This window comes from Ranitomeya imitator, chromosome 6 (genome assembly GCF_032444005.1).
Source record: "Ranitomeya imitator isolate aRanImi1 chromosome 6, aRanImi1.pri, whole genome shotgun sequence".
NCBI lineage: Eukaryota > Metazoa > Chordata > Amphibia > Anura > Dendrobatidae > Ranitomeya > Ranitomeya imitator.
The window spans coordinates 289,478,046-289,491,984 of record NC_091287.1 but is presented as its reverse complement, the minus strand read 5'-3'; the positions used below and the strand labels follow the sequence as shown (position 1 = coordinate 289,491,984).

Here is a 13,939-nt window from a genome sequence, read left to right as displayed (position 1 = left end):
ACAGCCAACAAGTCATCATTGCCAAACTAGTGGGGACCAATGGATCAGGAGCAATAGGAGATAAAATGAGTGAGACATGTTGTTGTTCCTTATTTTGTAACATTCCCTACTTTTGAGCAAAGTTTGTAAAATCCCAAATAAAAGCTATATAAGGGTTGCCCATTTTCTCTTGTCAATGCAGCTTTAATCACACACTGATTAACTCTTCCAGGGTTGGACTGGCCCATAGGGTAACAGGGGAATCCCCCAGCGGACCCCTGTGCAGATCTGGGCCTACAACCTCACTGTATGGGCAGAACTTGGTATAATTCACTCTATATAAAAAAAAAGCAGCATCTCATCTTTCATTAATCAAACTATCCAGTTTATTATTATATAGAGATATACGGTAGGTAAATTTGTGAACAAGGGTAGTGTTATATTTGTATGCAGGTGAAAAGTGGGCCCCCCAAAGTCAATGTTACTGGTGGGTCCTTGGCATGCCAGTCCGACACTGAACACTTCTATCCATACATTTGCCGTTTGAAAAGTAGCATGTGGCCAGACCTGTCCATCAGCCTCCTGCAACAGAAAAGTAGCTTTCCCACGTAAGGCGTTTCATAATTGGAAGACACTGATGGGTTGGTCTGGTCACTTGCTCCCACACAAGCAGCCATATTATAGACAGTAGTGCTGGTAAGTTTGTCAAGAAATCTCCACCAACAAGAGAAAGTGGGCAACCTCATCAATAATTACAGTGTTTTGATCCTAAAATGATAAGACACTTCTACGATGCACTCAGATGTTGCAGTTGAGTTGCAGTTAAAAATCCCATTACAACTGCATGCTGTCTCACCGTCCTTTTATTAGGCATTAATTGGTCATATGGTGTTTCTAGGTCAAACTTGTAGGACCATGGTGGCTTTACGCAAGTGCTGTCTGGATCCAAAATATACAGCATCACTGAGCACACTGTATGGTGGAATAGGAAAGAAAGAAGCTGAAATAAGGTTAAATAGTTGTCCAGTACTTTTATATTGATGGCCGATCTTTAGAGTAGGTCATCAATATAAAATTGGTGGGGTGCGAAACCTGGCTTCCCTGCCAATCAGCTGTTCCTAACGACGATCGGATGTGATCAGTTGTATAGACAGACAGCACAGCTCCATCAATTGTATAGTTGCCATGGCTGGGCACTTCACATCTGCCTACTGATCGCATCCAGCTGCCGCCAGCATGGGGAACAGATGATTGGTAGGGGTTCCAGGTGTTGCATCTCTACCGATCCTAAGGATAGGTCATTAATATAAAAGTACTGGACAACACCTTTAGTGAACCTGAAAATATTTTCACTGCGCTTAGAGTTAAAAAAAAATTTTCGGTTCTGTATGCTTAGAACAGATTATTCCCAGTGATATAGAATAGAAATATAAATGTACAAGAAAGCAACCCCCTCAGCAAAAATAGCTACAAAAAAGCCCTGAGCATTAGTTGTCAAGTTAGAGGACAGGTTACTTTTCACTTTCTGGAAGATCGGGAAAACCTTTCCCAAAAAAAGAAAGTTGTGGGAAAGGCTTTCCTGATTTTAAGAATGAGGCCTTATTATGGCCCTTGCTTTGCATCTACCTTTACCTGAGCTACTGTACAGCCAGTGTGCACAAGTGTCCTTTAATATACAATTATGCAATGGAAATCTATGTCCATTGTTTGTTTACAGAAGCATACTTTCATACCAATTTAAGGGATTTTTTGAGCACGAGAAATTTGCACACGTCAGGACAGGACACGTCAGAACCTGACATTTCTGCCAGAAATCCGCATGCGTTTTTTTTCCGCATTTTTGTGCGCGTTTTTTTCCAAATGCATAGAATAGCGGGAAAAATGCGGAAAAAAAACGCTAAATTAATGAACATGCTGCTTTTTTTACCGCGATGCGGTAAACCATGTTTTGGCATAGGTGGTTTTCCTTTTTGGATGCTGCCCTTCCCGTGGTTGTTCCTTCCCGGTGAAAGACCTGGCTATTTATTGCTTGCGTTCAGAAACACGTGATGGTGTCTCCGCGGCTTTTCTACATGCATTTGCATATTTCCCATAAGAGATGGGAGCAGTGTTCTGGATCACTGCGTTGAGAAACACGTGATGGTGTCTCCGCGGTGTTGGATGTTTTGATTCATCCTTATGTTTATAGCATTAAAGCCTATCCTAACAGTTTAACCTCTCATATGTCGCTATTAATAGTGACTATTGAATGTGGAGTTTGCCCATCATCACCCACACAGCGTGATCACGTGAAATGCTGATGGGCTGCTATAGCAACTGAAGGTTTGACTATGACCTTCAGATCTGCAATACAGTATAGCCAATCAGATCGTGAATGAGCCAATGCCTGATACACTAATTGTCAGACAAGCACTGAGAGATTAGTGTAATACACAGCACTGCTGAAGTAGTGTTGTGTATTACTACTGAAATTACACCTGAGCAATGCATGCAACCAGTTTCTCCATACAGAAGGCATCTTGAAGCTGTCATCACCAACAAAGACTTTGTACAAAGTATCAACTACATTTTAGTAAGCGTGTTCAATACTTTTTCCATGTCATTTCTCATACTTACACATAGCTTAATTTATGGACATCTATGGTTTGATGTCATTGCCTGTATGGATTGGATGGGTTGTTAAAGACATCTGGTGAGAATTTCATGTCAATAGCACCTTTAGAAATATATATTTACATAGAAAATTGGTGATTATTTTACCCCCTGTGTATTTACATTGTACACACACATATACATTGATAAGACATCAACTTTACAACAAGAAAAAGGTGATTTTAAAACCCATCATTTTTTTATTTTTTTTTACAATGATGTCTGTCTGGTGTTCAGATCTATTGTGCAAGTGTACAGCCATTTCTTGAAAGCGATTTGTTGGATATAAGAAAAATGATTAAATTGTAAAGGCGCACATATACATTATACTAACGTTGGCCAAACTCAATGATTTTGGCAAGCTTGGACAAAAGTTTAATGTGTATGGTGTCTTCCCGACTCTCCCCCAATAGATGATATTGGGGGAGATTCGGCATGTCCGATTTCAAACTGTCAATCTTTTATTTCTCAGACAGATAAGTCCCCGCCAGAGGACTATGGTAGGAGGTCTCTCATAGAGGACCACGTCTAGCACTCCTGTTTATGGAGGAGTTGGGCGAATCAGTAGTCAGCCAACTCCTTATTTAGCCAACAGCTATTTTGTATGGGGAACTTAAGGATTTGAGCAACATTGGCAAGAATTGTATTGTGATTGGTGGATGACAGGGTCAAAGTATCTTCAAAATGGTAAGTCTTGTGGTTGATGACAGTATGTCACAGAAGATATGTATGAGGCTACCTATGCTAACCCCTATCCACCAGTGAAATCACCCACTATATGCAGGGGAGCATCAGAACTGGACCGTGAAAGAAAGAAAGCAACTTAGTTTGATGAATCACATTTTCTTTTACATCATGAAGCCGGCCAGATACATGCACATTGCTTACCAGGAAAAGAGATAGCATCGGGTTGGACTACCTGTAGACAGCAGAGGCACTTTGTTGCTCTGGGCAATATTTTGCTGGGATACTTTGGGCTCTGGCATTCACGTGGATATCACTTTGACAAATATTGCCTACTTAAACATTGTTTTAAATCAAGTACACCTCTTCATAACAGTATTCCTTAATGGCAGTGGATTTTTTAGCAGAGTAATAAAAATTGTTGAGGAACTTGATTTTTCCTCCAAATTCCTTCGATATTAGTCAGAAAAGTATGATCCACAACGGCCCAATCTTACAACTTAGAGGACTAAAAAGAATATTCAGCAAACATTTTGGTGCCAGATACTACAGGACTCCATTAGAAGTCTGGCTGGGTCATGCCTCAACAGGTCAGATCTCTTTTGACTGCATGCATCATTTTAGAAAATTGGTGATAATTTTATGGCTGAATAATATGCACAATTGATACAATAGCATTATTGTAAATACACTTAATTGTCAAAAAGAAAAATAGCCATGTCAAAATATATCTTACTTTGCATAATATTAAACGGAATCTGTCACCCCTTTTTTCGATTTGAGATAAAAAAATATAGTTCAATTGTGCATGAGCTCTGCATTACAGCAGTACCTTTCATATCACCCGATTCCCCACCTTTGCTGAGAAAATACCTTTGTAATCTCTCCGTTGTCCTTTGTAAATTACCCCGATCCGGACCGATGGGCAGGGCCTATTCGCCGTTTCTCCCCACCGCCTGCCTTGCTCTACGCATTTATTTTTCTTCCTTCCTGCGTTGGGGTTGTTTTCCTGCGCCCTGAAGTGGCCTCTCGAGCGTGCGCAGTATGTTTTGCCCAACAGTGGGCAAAGCATAAAACTCATTATTGCGCATGTGCCAGCATTTTCCATGACGTTCTGTGCCCTGGAAGTCTTTCCATGCAAAGTTTGTTTTGCTGGACGCCCGAAAACTTTACAAATCCCAAAAATGATTCATTTTAAAAAACTTCCAGCGTTATGTGCAGGGTTTAATACATATGTTACCGGCGTCCAGGAACACAAGATTTCAAAAGCAATACTTCCAGGACACAGAGCATAGGGTAAAAAGCCAGCGCATGCGCAATAATGATTTCATGCTTTGCCCACAGTTGGTCAACACATACTGCGCAGGCGCTAGAGGCCAATACGCACGGGCAAAAACTGTACAGGATCTGTGCTATTCACAGATCTTGTTACGTCGCGAACGCCAAGGAGCGGGGGGAGAGACGGCGAATAGGCCCTCCCCATCGGACCGGACCGGGGTAATTTACATAGGACAACGGAGAGATTACAAAAGTATTTTCTCAGCAAACGTGGGGAATCGGGTGATATGAAAGGTACTGCTATAATGCAGAGCTCATGCACAATTGAACTATATTTTTTATCTCAAATCGAAAAAAGGGATGACAGACTCCCTTTAAAATATCAGGTTTGAAAATGTGACAGATTGCACAATTTCCTCTTTCAATGTCAAAGTTTCCACACTGATAAATAAATACATGACATATTGGAACATGAGCACCAGATCATAAAAGTCTGATATTAGGGGAAAGAAAGTATGTTTGAATAATTGTGTCCCACTTCACCTTCATTCGAAGTCTCCATTGATTCCCATATTTCTGATAAATAACAATAGCTGGGGGACTTGCTGAATAATTCACAGTTTTGTGGACACCAAATTATACATGTCAAAAGTAATAACAGGCATGATTGCTCAAATATAATATTCTGGCTTTCCTTCTTCCTGCACGGGTACAAAGTTTGAATTTGGAGAAGAAAAAATATTTGGACTATTGGGGCTCCTCAGCTGATCTGGAGAGATTTTGCTGTCCGTATCTGGAATTGAAGAACAGGGAATATCTGTGTATCTGGGAGGCTGAGTGTTGATCACAAAGCTGTCATTATGGCTGCGGCTCTCCTCCTGCGTTGGCCGCCTCATGGAGTCCTCATCTGTCGCTGCGTTTGTGTCTTGTGAGCTAGAAGTATAGTACACTACAACAATATCCGTTTTAATGTGCATTACTGGAGCAGTTGAAATTACTGTGGTGTTTTGGTTCCCAGTCACATTTCCTGTGATTAGAAAACAACAATTAGTAGCCATTTCCTTACATTTCCTCTCACTTAAGGACTGAACTACACAATGATTTGTAGCCATGTGACATAAAATTGCAATCTCATCAAAACAAATGATGAATGTAGTGCTGTCATGACCTGGCCAAGACCTACTCGTCAGCAGAAATCTAATCTTGTTGGATTTCTATATTTACAAATTCACTATCATCAGTTGCAACTTGCAGAGAGACTTTTGTGATCTTAAAGGGTGTTTCTGGTCTGAAAAACAAGGCTGCAGTTACTTTATGATGGCAGACTGTTTAATTGTGACTTTTTCCCCGAAAATTATTGCAATTACACATGTTTTGTTATACACATTTATTTTCTAAACCCCTTAGTGACTGAGCCAATTTTCACCTTAATGACCAAGCCAAATTTTACAATTCTGACCAGTGTCACTTTATGAGGTCATAACTCTGGAACGCTTCAATGGATCCCACTGATTAGGAGATTGCTTTTTTGTGACATATTGCATTTCATGTTAGTGGTAAGAAAAAATTCGGTAGGACTTGAGTTTATTTGTGAAAAAATAAAAAATTTGGTGAAAATTTTGCAATTTTCAAACTTTTAATTTTTATGCCCTTAAATCACAAAGTTATGTCACACAAAATAGTTACATTAATAAATATAATTTCCCACATGTCTACTTTATATCAGCACCCTTTTTTAAACATAATTTTTTTTGTTAGGAAGTTGAGTTAAAAGTTAATTTTTCCCCCAAAAATTACAAAACCATTTTTTTTTAGGGACCACATCACATTTGAAGTGAATTTGAGGGGTCTATATAACAGAAAATACCCAAAAGTGACATTATTCTAAAAACTGCATCACCTAAGGTGCTCAAAACCACATTCACGAAGTTTATTAACCTTTCATGTGCTTCACAGGAACTGAAGCGACGTGGAAGGAAAAAATGAGCATTTAACTTTTTTCACAAAAATTTTACTTCAGACCCAATTTTTTTTATTTTTACAAGAGTAACAAGAGAAAATAGACCACAAAATTTGTTGTGCATTTTCTTCTGAGCATGCCGATATCCCATATGTGAGGGAAAACCACTGTTTGGCTGCACGGCAGGGCTCGGAAGGGAAGGAGCACTGTTTTACTTTTTGAATGCAAATTTGGCTAGAATAGAGAGTGGACACCATGTCGGGTTTGGCTAGGTTCACATTGCGTTAGTGGGTGTCCGCTAACGGACTCCGTTACATGGCGCAATTGTCGCAATTAATGCTACGTAACGGATCCGTTAGCGCACCCATTGACTGCAATGTGCTAACGGATCCCTAACGCATCGCAAAAGTATGCCATTTTTGGCATGCGTCTGCGATGTGCCGTTAGTTTCGGACAGACCTCGAACGCTGCTTGCAGTGTTCAGGGTCCGTTCCTCGCTAGCGCAGATCGGGCATCTGCGCTAGCGGGATTGCCGAACGCAATCCCTTTTTGGATATTGCGTTAGCCCTAAACGGATTGCACTAACGCAATGTGAACCTAGCCTTGGGGAGCCCCTTGTGTGCTTAAATAGTGGAAACCCCCCACAAGTGACCCCATTTTGGAAACTACACTGCTCAAGGATTTTATCCAGGGGTATAGTAAGCATTCTGAAAACACAGGTACGACACAAAATTTGATAATAGTAGGTCGTCATATTGAAAAAGATCATTTTTTTCACAAAAATCTTGCTTTTGCCCCAAATTTCTCACTTTTGCCAGAGAGAACACCAAAAAAAAAAAAAGTGGACCCCACAATTTATTACCCGCTTTCTTACGAGTTTGGCGATACCCCACATGTAGTCAAAGTTCTGTTTAGACAAACGGCAGATCTCCGAGCGGAAGGAGCACAATGTGAATTTTGGAACACAAATTTGGCTCTATTTGGAATACACTGTCATATTTGCTGAGCCTGTGTAGTTCAAGAGCATCATAAATCACCAATAAATGTCTTTTTTGTAAATTATATCCTGTAATGTATTTATTTAGTGAGCTAGTGAGTAGTTTGACACCACCATTTTGTATGCAGTTGATGCAACACAAGTTTGAAAATTTACAGTTTGCATTTCTTTTCACTGTCACTTTTATGATTCTTTTTTATGTGTTCTGAGGAACACACCTAAAATTTGATTGCACTAGTTTTTCAGTGTTCAAAAATACATCCAATAGGGCGCCAATGTGAGTACTGTACACACGGCTGTGCCTATAATAGATGGTGCACCATTTGGTCTTTAGGGTAAAATTGAAGGAATTCCAGGACCCATTCAAAGCTTAGGCTAGGTTCACATTGCGTTGGTGCAGTCCGTTCAACGCATACGTTAAACGGATTGCGCTAACGCAAGTGCCGACTTTGGCACAGCGCTAGCGCAGATGGAGCATCTGCTAGCTCCATCTGCACTAGCAGTGATGGACCCGGAAACGCTGCAGCCTACTTCTCGGGTCCGTCACTCATTGACGGCACATCGCTAGCGCACGCCCATTGTGGGCGTGCGGTAGTGATGCGTCCAACATTGCATTCAATGGCGGCGTTAACGGACTACGGTACACCGCGTTATGCTGCGGTGTAACGTAGTCCGTTTAACGGAGACACTGAACGCAGTGTGAACCCGGCCTTACAGAGACATTGAGCTTCCAAACAAGAAAATCTTTCACAGAGGGAGGCATGCCCCTAAAAGCAGATTTACTGATAAAACGTGGTCTTGCTAACAAAAGAGTTGTCTTGCAATTGCGTAAATTCTAGCAGGAAGAATAAACTGTACTGGAATGAGAGGCAAAACGTGAGGGAAAATGCAGCCAACTATGTGGCAAACCTGAGTTTGTTCCAAAGATGAAAGAACACCAGCAGGGCTAGAATGGCAAAAGACTAGTAGAACAACGTCCGTTTAGCTCCATCAATCTCTATATGAGAGACGAATGTGTCAATATACGTGGTGCACCATAGCAAGCTCTCGCCCGCCAAGGTAGGAACCGCTATGTACATAAAACAACCAATACATTACAGAATCATCAAACTATTTGTACAGGATGTTCGGCAAGAACCATGCAGTAAAGCCCATAGGGTATAAGTATAGAACAGCCTCATAAAAAGAGATCCTCCAAAAAAATGATCATGCCCAAAATTTTGGGTAGCAAGACCATTGTAGAAACAGTCAAACTAAGATGAATGGTCACAAATGTTTATGCGAGTGTTCAAGCCCTGGAATTGTCAGGTGACCTCTCTTTTTTTTAAGAACATTTGTGAGGTCCACATTCTGGAGAAAACAGACGTAGAAATGTGGATGAGAATTTGTCTGAATAGTAGTTTAGTATGTGCTTGATCAAGCCATGGAATTAATTGTAAAATTGGGTAAAATGTGATTTACTGATGAAAATATTCTCTTCATTACTTGTTCCATAAAAAATTACTCTACTGAGGCCCATTAAGCAGAAAATATAAATAAAAAAAAAAAAACCCAATTGTAAAATGTATGGTAGGTCTCAAAACAGGGGGAGATACAAAGGCCTGGTTGGGATGGGCATATTGGGCAATAGTACCAGGAATCACTCCTTATACTGTGCTTCCTACAAACCCAGCTTCTTTTTTTGGGATACTTTTGGATGGGAGTGGCAGGGACAGGGCAAAGAAAATGGCACTCTGCAAGTCTCCATACATCCTCGGACTCAATGCTTCCTCCTGTGCCACTGAGTCAAATATGAGACACTGAACAATTTTCTCCTGGAACTAGAGGAAAGCGAGCGCTCTTTGGGATTTTTTGTACAGGACCAAAAACTGTTGTAAGTAGCAATCTGTTGTGTAGTGGCGTGCAAGAAATGCTGCAGATCGGGCAGAGTGTGGGCGGAGACTGTGTGTGCGGAGAAGATGTGCATGTCTGTGTGCAGGTGTTTGTGTGTGTCTGCGGTTGTCTGTGGGGCTGTGTGTGTTTCTGTGTGCGGGGGTCTGCAGGGCTGTGTGGGTGTGTGTGTCTGTGTGCGGGGGTCTGCGGAGCTGTGCGGGGGTCTACGGGGCTGTGTGTGTGTGTGTTTTCAGGGGTCTGCGGGGATGTGCGTGTGTGTGTCTGAGTGCGGGGATCTGCGGAGCTGTGTGTGTCTGTGTGTGGGTGTGCGTGGGGCTATGTGTGTGTGCGGGGCTGTGTGTGTGAGTCTGTATGTAGGCAGGCATCGTCCGATGGGACTTCTAGTCCCATCCGGCTATGCCTGCTACAGTGACAGCTAGCCGGATGATGGAACAGCAGTAGTCCCATCATCCGGCTACTGTATTAAAGTGTAAAAAAAAAAAAAAAACACATACACACATACAACATACAGTATATAATCGCCAATCACCTAGTTCCCGAAGCCCTCGATCACCTGTAAGAAATATGAAAATAAACAAACAATATACTTCCTGATCCACAGTAATCCATGCAAGAACGAGTGTCACACGATGATCTCCAGTGGAGAGCTGTCACGTCAGCAGATGCGACCTTTCCAGGGGCACTGCGATATAATGACGGAAGGTATCCTTCCACACTGTATCCCTCCCCCGCTATGAGTATAGTATAGTTCTTACTGTCACTTACGGCCCTGCTGCGTGGGAAAATTCTCACGCAGCAGTGCCGTAAAATGAGAGCAATAACTCATTGAACCTTCAGTGATAACACTGCAGGAGCCATTGTCTCCTGTCAGTGTGTCACTGGAGGCCTATAGAGCAGTGACATCTCCTGTTGTGACAGCTCTATAGGTAAGATGGTCATGGGACACTCGTTATTAATTGGACTGCATCGGACAGGGAGTATACGTTTGGTTTATTATTTTTTATTTTTTGCAGGCGATCAATGGCTTCGGGGAATTAGGCGTGGTTGTAAGTATGGTGAAATTAAGAATATTTAGGCCATGTGCACACATTGCGGAAAGTGGTGCGGATTTTTCCGGACTCATTTTGGTAAATCCGCACTGTGGATTTCCTGCGGAATTACCGTGGATTTAGCGCAATTTTTTTGCGGATTTTGTTTGGATTCCACCTGTGGTTTTACACCTGCGGATTCCTATTATGGAGCAGGTGTAAACCGCTGTGAAATCCGCACAAAGAATTGACATGCTGCGGAATAAACAACGCTACGTATCTGCACTTTATTCCACAGCATGTGCACTGCGGATTTTTCTTCCATAGGTTTACATGGTACTGTAAACTCAGGGAAAACTGCTGCAGATCCGCAGCAAAATCCGCAACGTGTGCATGTACCCTAAAATTCTTTTTCTGGCTGTCTTTTTTTATTTTTAACTCTTTCACTACTATAGGATTAGTAATGGATAGGTGTCCTATTGACGCTTCTGCATTACTAACCAGGCTTGATGTCACCTTACAATACTTAACCCCTTATTACCCTATATGCCACTGCTACAGGGCAGTGTGAAGAGAGAGGCTAAGTGCCGGAATTGGCGCATCTTACAGATTCACCATTTCTGGGGCGTCTGGGATATGGTACTTGTAGCCAGGGGGAGGGGGGCAATATCCATGGCCCCTTCCTAGGCTATGAATATCAGCCCGCAGCTGTCTGCGTAGCCTTTCTGGTTATTAATTATAGGGGGACCCCACATCATTTTTTTGGGGGTTCCCCTATTTTAATAGCCAGTAAAGGCTAAATATACAGCTGCAGGTGATATTCATAGCTTGGGAAGATCCATGGGTATTAACCCCTTCCCAGGCTACAAACATCGGCCCCCAGTTGCTGGCTTTCCCACTCTGGACTTGAAAATTGCACGGAAGCCCACACAATTTTTTTCCCATTTTTTCTAAATTAAACAGATATTGCGTTAAGGGGTCACACTTGTGAGAAACTCGCATGAGTCTCGCACCTCAATACCGGCACTGCCGCTGGCACTCGTGACCTGAGTGTGCGGCTGCATGTATTTCTATGCAGCTAAACGCTCCGGTCCGAGTGCCGGCTGTAGTGCTGAGTATTGAGGTTGCGAGACTCGTGCGAGTTTCTCGCAAGTGTGACCCCGGCCAACTCAGATTGTGTGTGTGTGTGTGTGTGTGTGTGTGTGTGTGTGTGTTTAACTCTTTATGTACCATTTTATTATGTTTATTACTAAACATCAGGCTTGGTATTATCTATCTATAAATATATCTATCTATCTATAGATCTATCTTTAGACCTATCTCTGTGTGTAAACATTCTTCAATGGAGTATGTAAATGAAGAGGTTGGACAAGAAATTACATCACAATTCTTTATTTTTTTTGTTCAATAATAGATCGTTATTTAGCTTTCAAAAACGCATAAAATCCGCACCAAAAACGCACGGATTTTTGGCTGCGTTTTCCTGCAAGAGATGCAGATTCTGTGCAGAAAAATCCGCAGGCAAATCCGCAACGTGTGCCATAGCCTTATAATTGGAGGAATTTGTTGATATTATTAATAATAATAATATTAATAATAATGATAATAATAAACCTACTACATATTGGGATAGGATCTTGGAGATGGGAATACTCCTTTTAAGGCTATGTTCACAAGTTGTGTTTTTTTAATGCAAATTAAAAGCTGAGTTTTACACTTCCAGCAAAAGTTATGAGAATTCAGAAATCTCATGCACACTATTTTTTTTTCCTGACGGATTTGGAAAACTGCTGCATTTTTGAAAATGGCAGCATGTCTCTTCTTTCAGCGTTTTTGCAGCGGTTTTTTCACACATAGAAAGCAACGAGTAAGTGCAAAAATCCAGGGGTCAGTTTTTGCTGTGCTTTTGGTGCAGAAAACTCAGGAACAACAGGCACTAAACTGAATCAGCATGCACAAAAGACAAATGTAGCTAAAAAATGCAGCAAAACCTGCTTTTTAGGGTATGCTCACACCTGCCTTTTGGCTACGTTTTTATTTTCCTTTTTTTTTTTATTATTAGAAAAAAAAAAAACAGGCGTTGCTTGTTTTTTTCTTGACTTTTTGTCATGCTACATTTGTCTCTTGTACATTCCGATAAAAGTTTAGAGACAAAAAATTTGATACCTGCGTTTTTTTCACCACTCATTACTTTCAATAGGTGAAAAATGCTTAAAAACCACTGAAAGTAGTAACATGCTCTATTCTCCAAAAACCAAGCAAAGCACAAAATATTGAGGACAAAAAATCAAGCTGTGTGCATGAGATCTCTGAAATCTCATAGAGTATGCTGGTACTGTAAAACAATTTGCATTTAAAAATGCCATGTGTGAACATGCCTGTTTTGCCTGTAGAAAAAAAAATGCAGAAAAAACACAACGTGTGAACATAGCCTAACTCTTTTCTGACACCTGTGCTTACTGCTCAGCACATATCTTGACTACAAAGTAATTGTAATTACTAGGTTTGCACATGCTAAAATATACCAATTGTTAAATAAATTTAGAAATACTTGTAATGCATCCTATTAGGTGAGGTATCTTCCCACTTTTTATTGGATGTAATATTGAGAAATCATCTCAGTCACGAGAACCAACTAGAGAAACAATACAGACCAGAAGGAGCTGCTGCAGTATCTGTGAAGCTACAATTGGCTTGATACAGCAGACTAGTGCCTACATCTCCAGCACTTGTTCATCTCCACAACACTTCATCAGGGAGACTCATCACTTGTGTGGGTCTGAAGACTTGAGGTTGGATTATATTTGTGAATTCTCCTCACAAGGTCATATGTATGGTATATGAGACAAGTTTGAACACTGCAGGACTTTTTTTTTTCATAAGCTTTTTTTTAGGTTCGCAGCAATGAAATTTGATGCAAAAAAAAAAAGTGGCAAATCTATAATGTAGACACCCTGTTGACTAGACACAAATTGTTAGCACTAGAGGGGCAGTATATATTTATATAAGGAAAAAATATATCTTAAAATAAATTCTTATGAAGACCCCAGTGAAAACAAAGAAGATAAGTGGGAACCACTTGACAGCAGTAAAGCACCAACCACCAGAGCTAGGGACCCAGTTCCAAAATAAGAGACGTGGCAAGGGTATATATATAATAACAATATTTCTTTATTAAGTAATGGTAACAGCATATATATATGTGCACATATGGAAGGATATAAAAAATACAATCACAACAATAAAATCACAGAAAATATTGATAAAAATATGTAGGTAAATATACAGTATGCCAAAAAAGGAAGGAGGTTAGTATCGGGACTCTCATAAAAACGGATAGAAAAATATAAAAAATGTGTACCACTGGTGCTAAAAAAGGATAAAAATGAATACAAATATCACACAAAAGTGTCTATGGGGTTAATAAAAAATAATATAACCCATAATGTATTATACTCTGGCCATATG

The 13,939-nt window shown here is 40.7% G+C and overlaps 1 protein-coding gene across 1 annotated transcript in view; it reads right to left on the bottom strand.

The window, feature by feature from the left end:
• Nucleotides 1-3,458: 3,458 nt before the first annotated feature.
• TNFRSF11A (TNF receptor superfamily member 11a) overlaps nucleotides 3,459-13,939 on the bottom strand; it is a 203,780-nt gene continuing 193,299 nt past the window's right edge. The window contains exon 10 of the mRNA XM_069730634.1: nucleotides 3,459-5,620. Coding sequence (XP_069586735.1) covers nucleotides 5,265-5,620 — 356 coding nt within the window. The 3' untranslated portion in view covers nucleotides 3,459-5,264. The remainder of the gene's footprint in view (nucleotides 5,621-13,939) is intronic.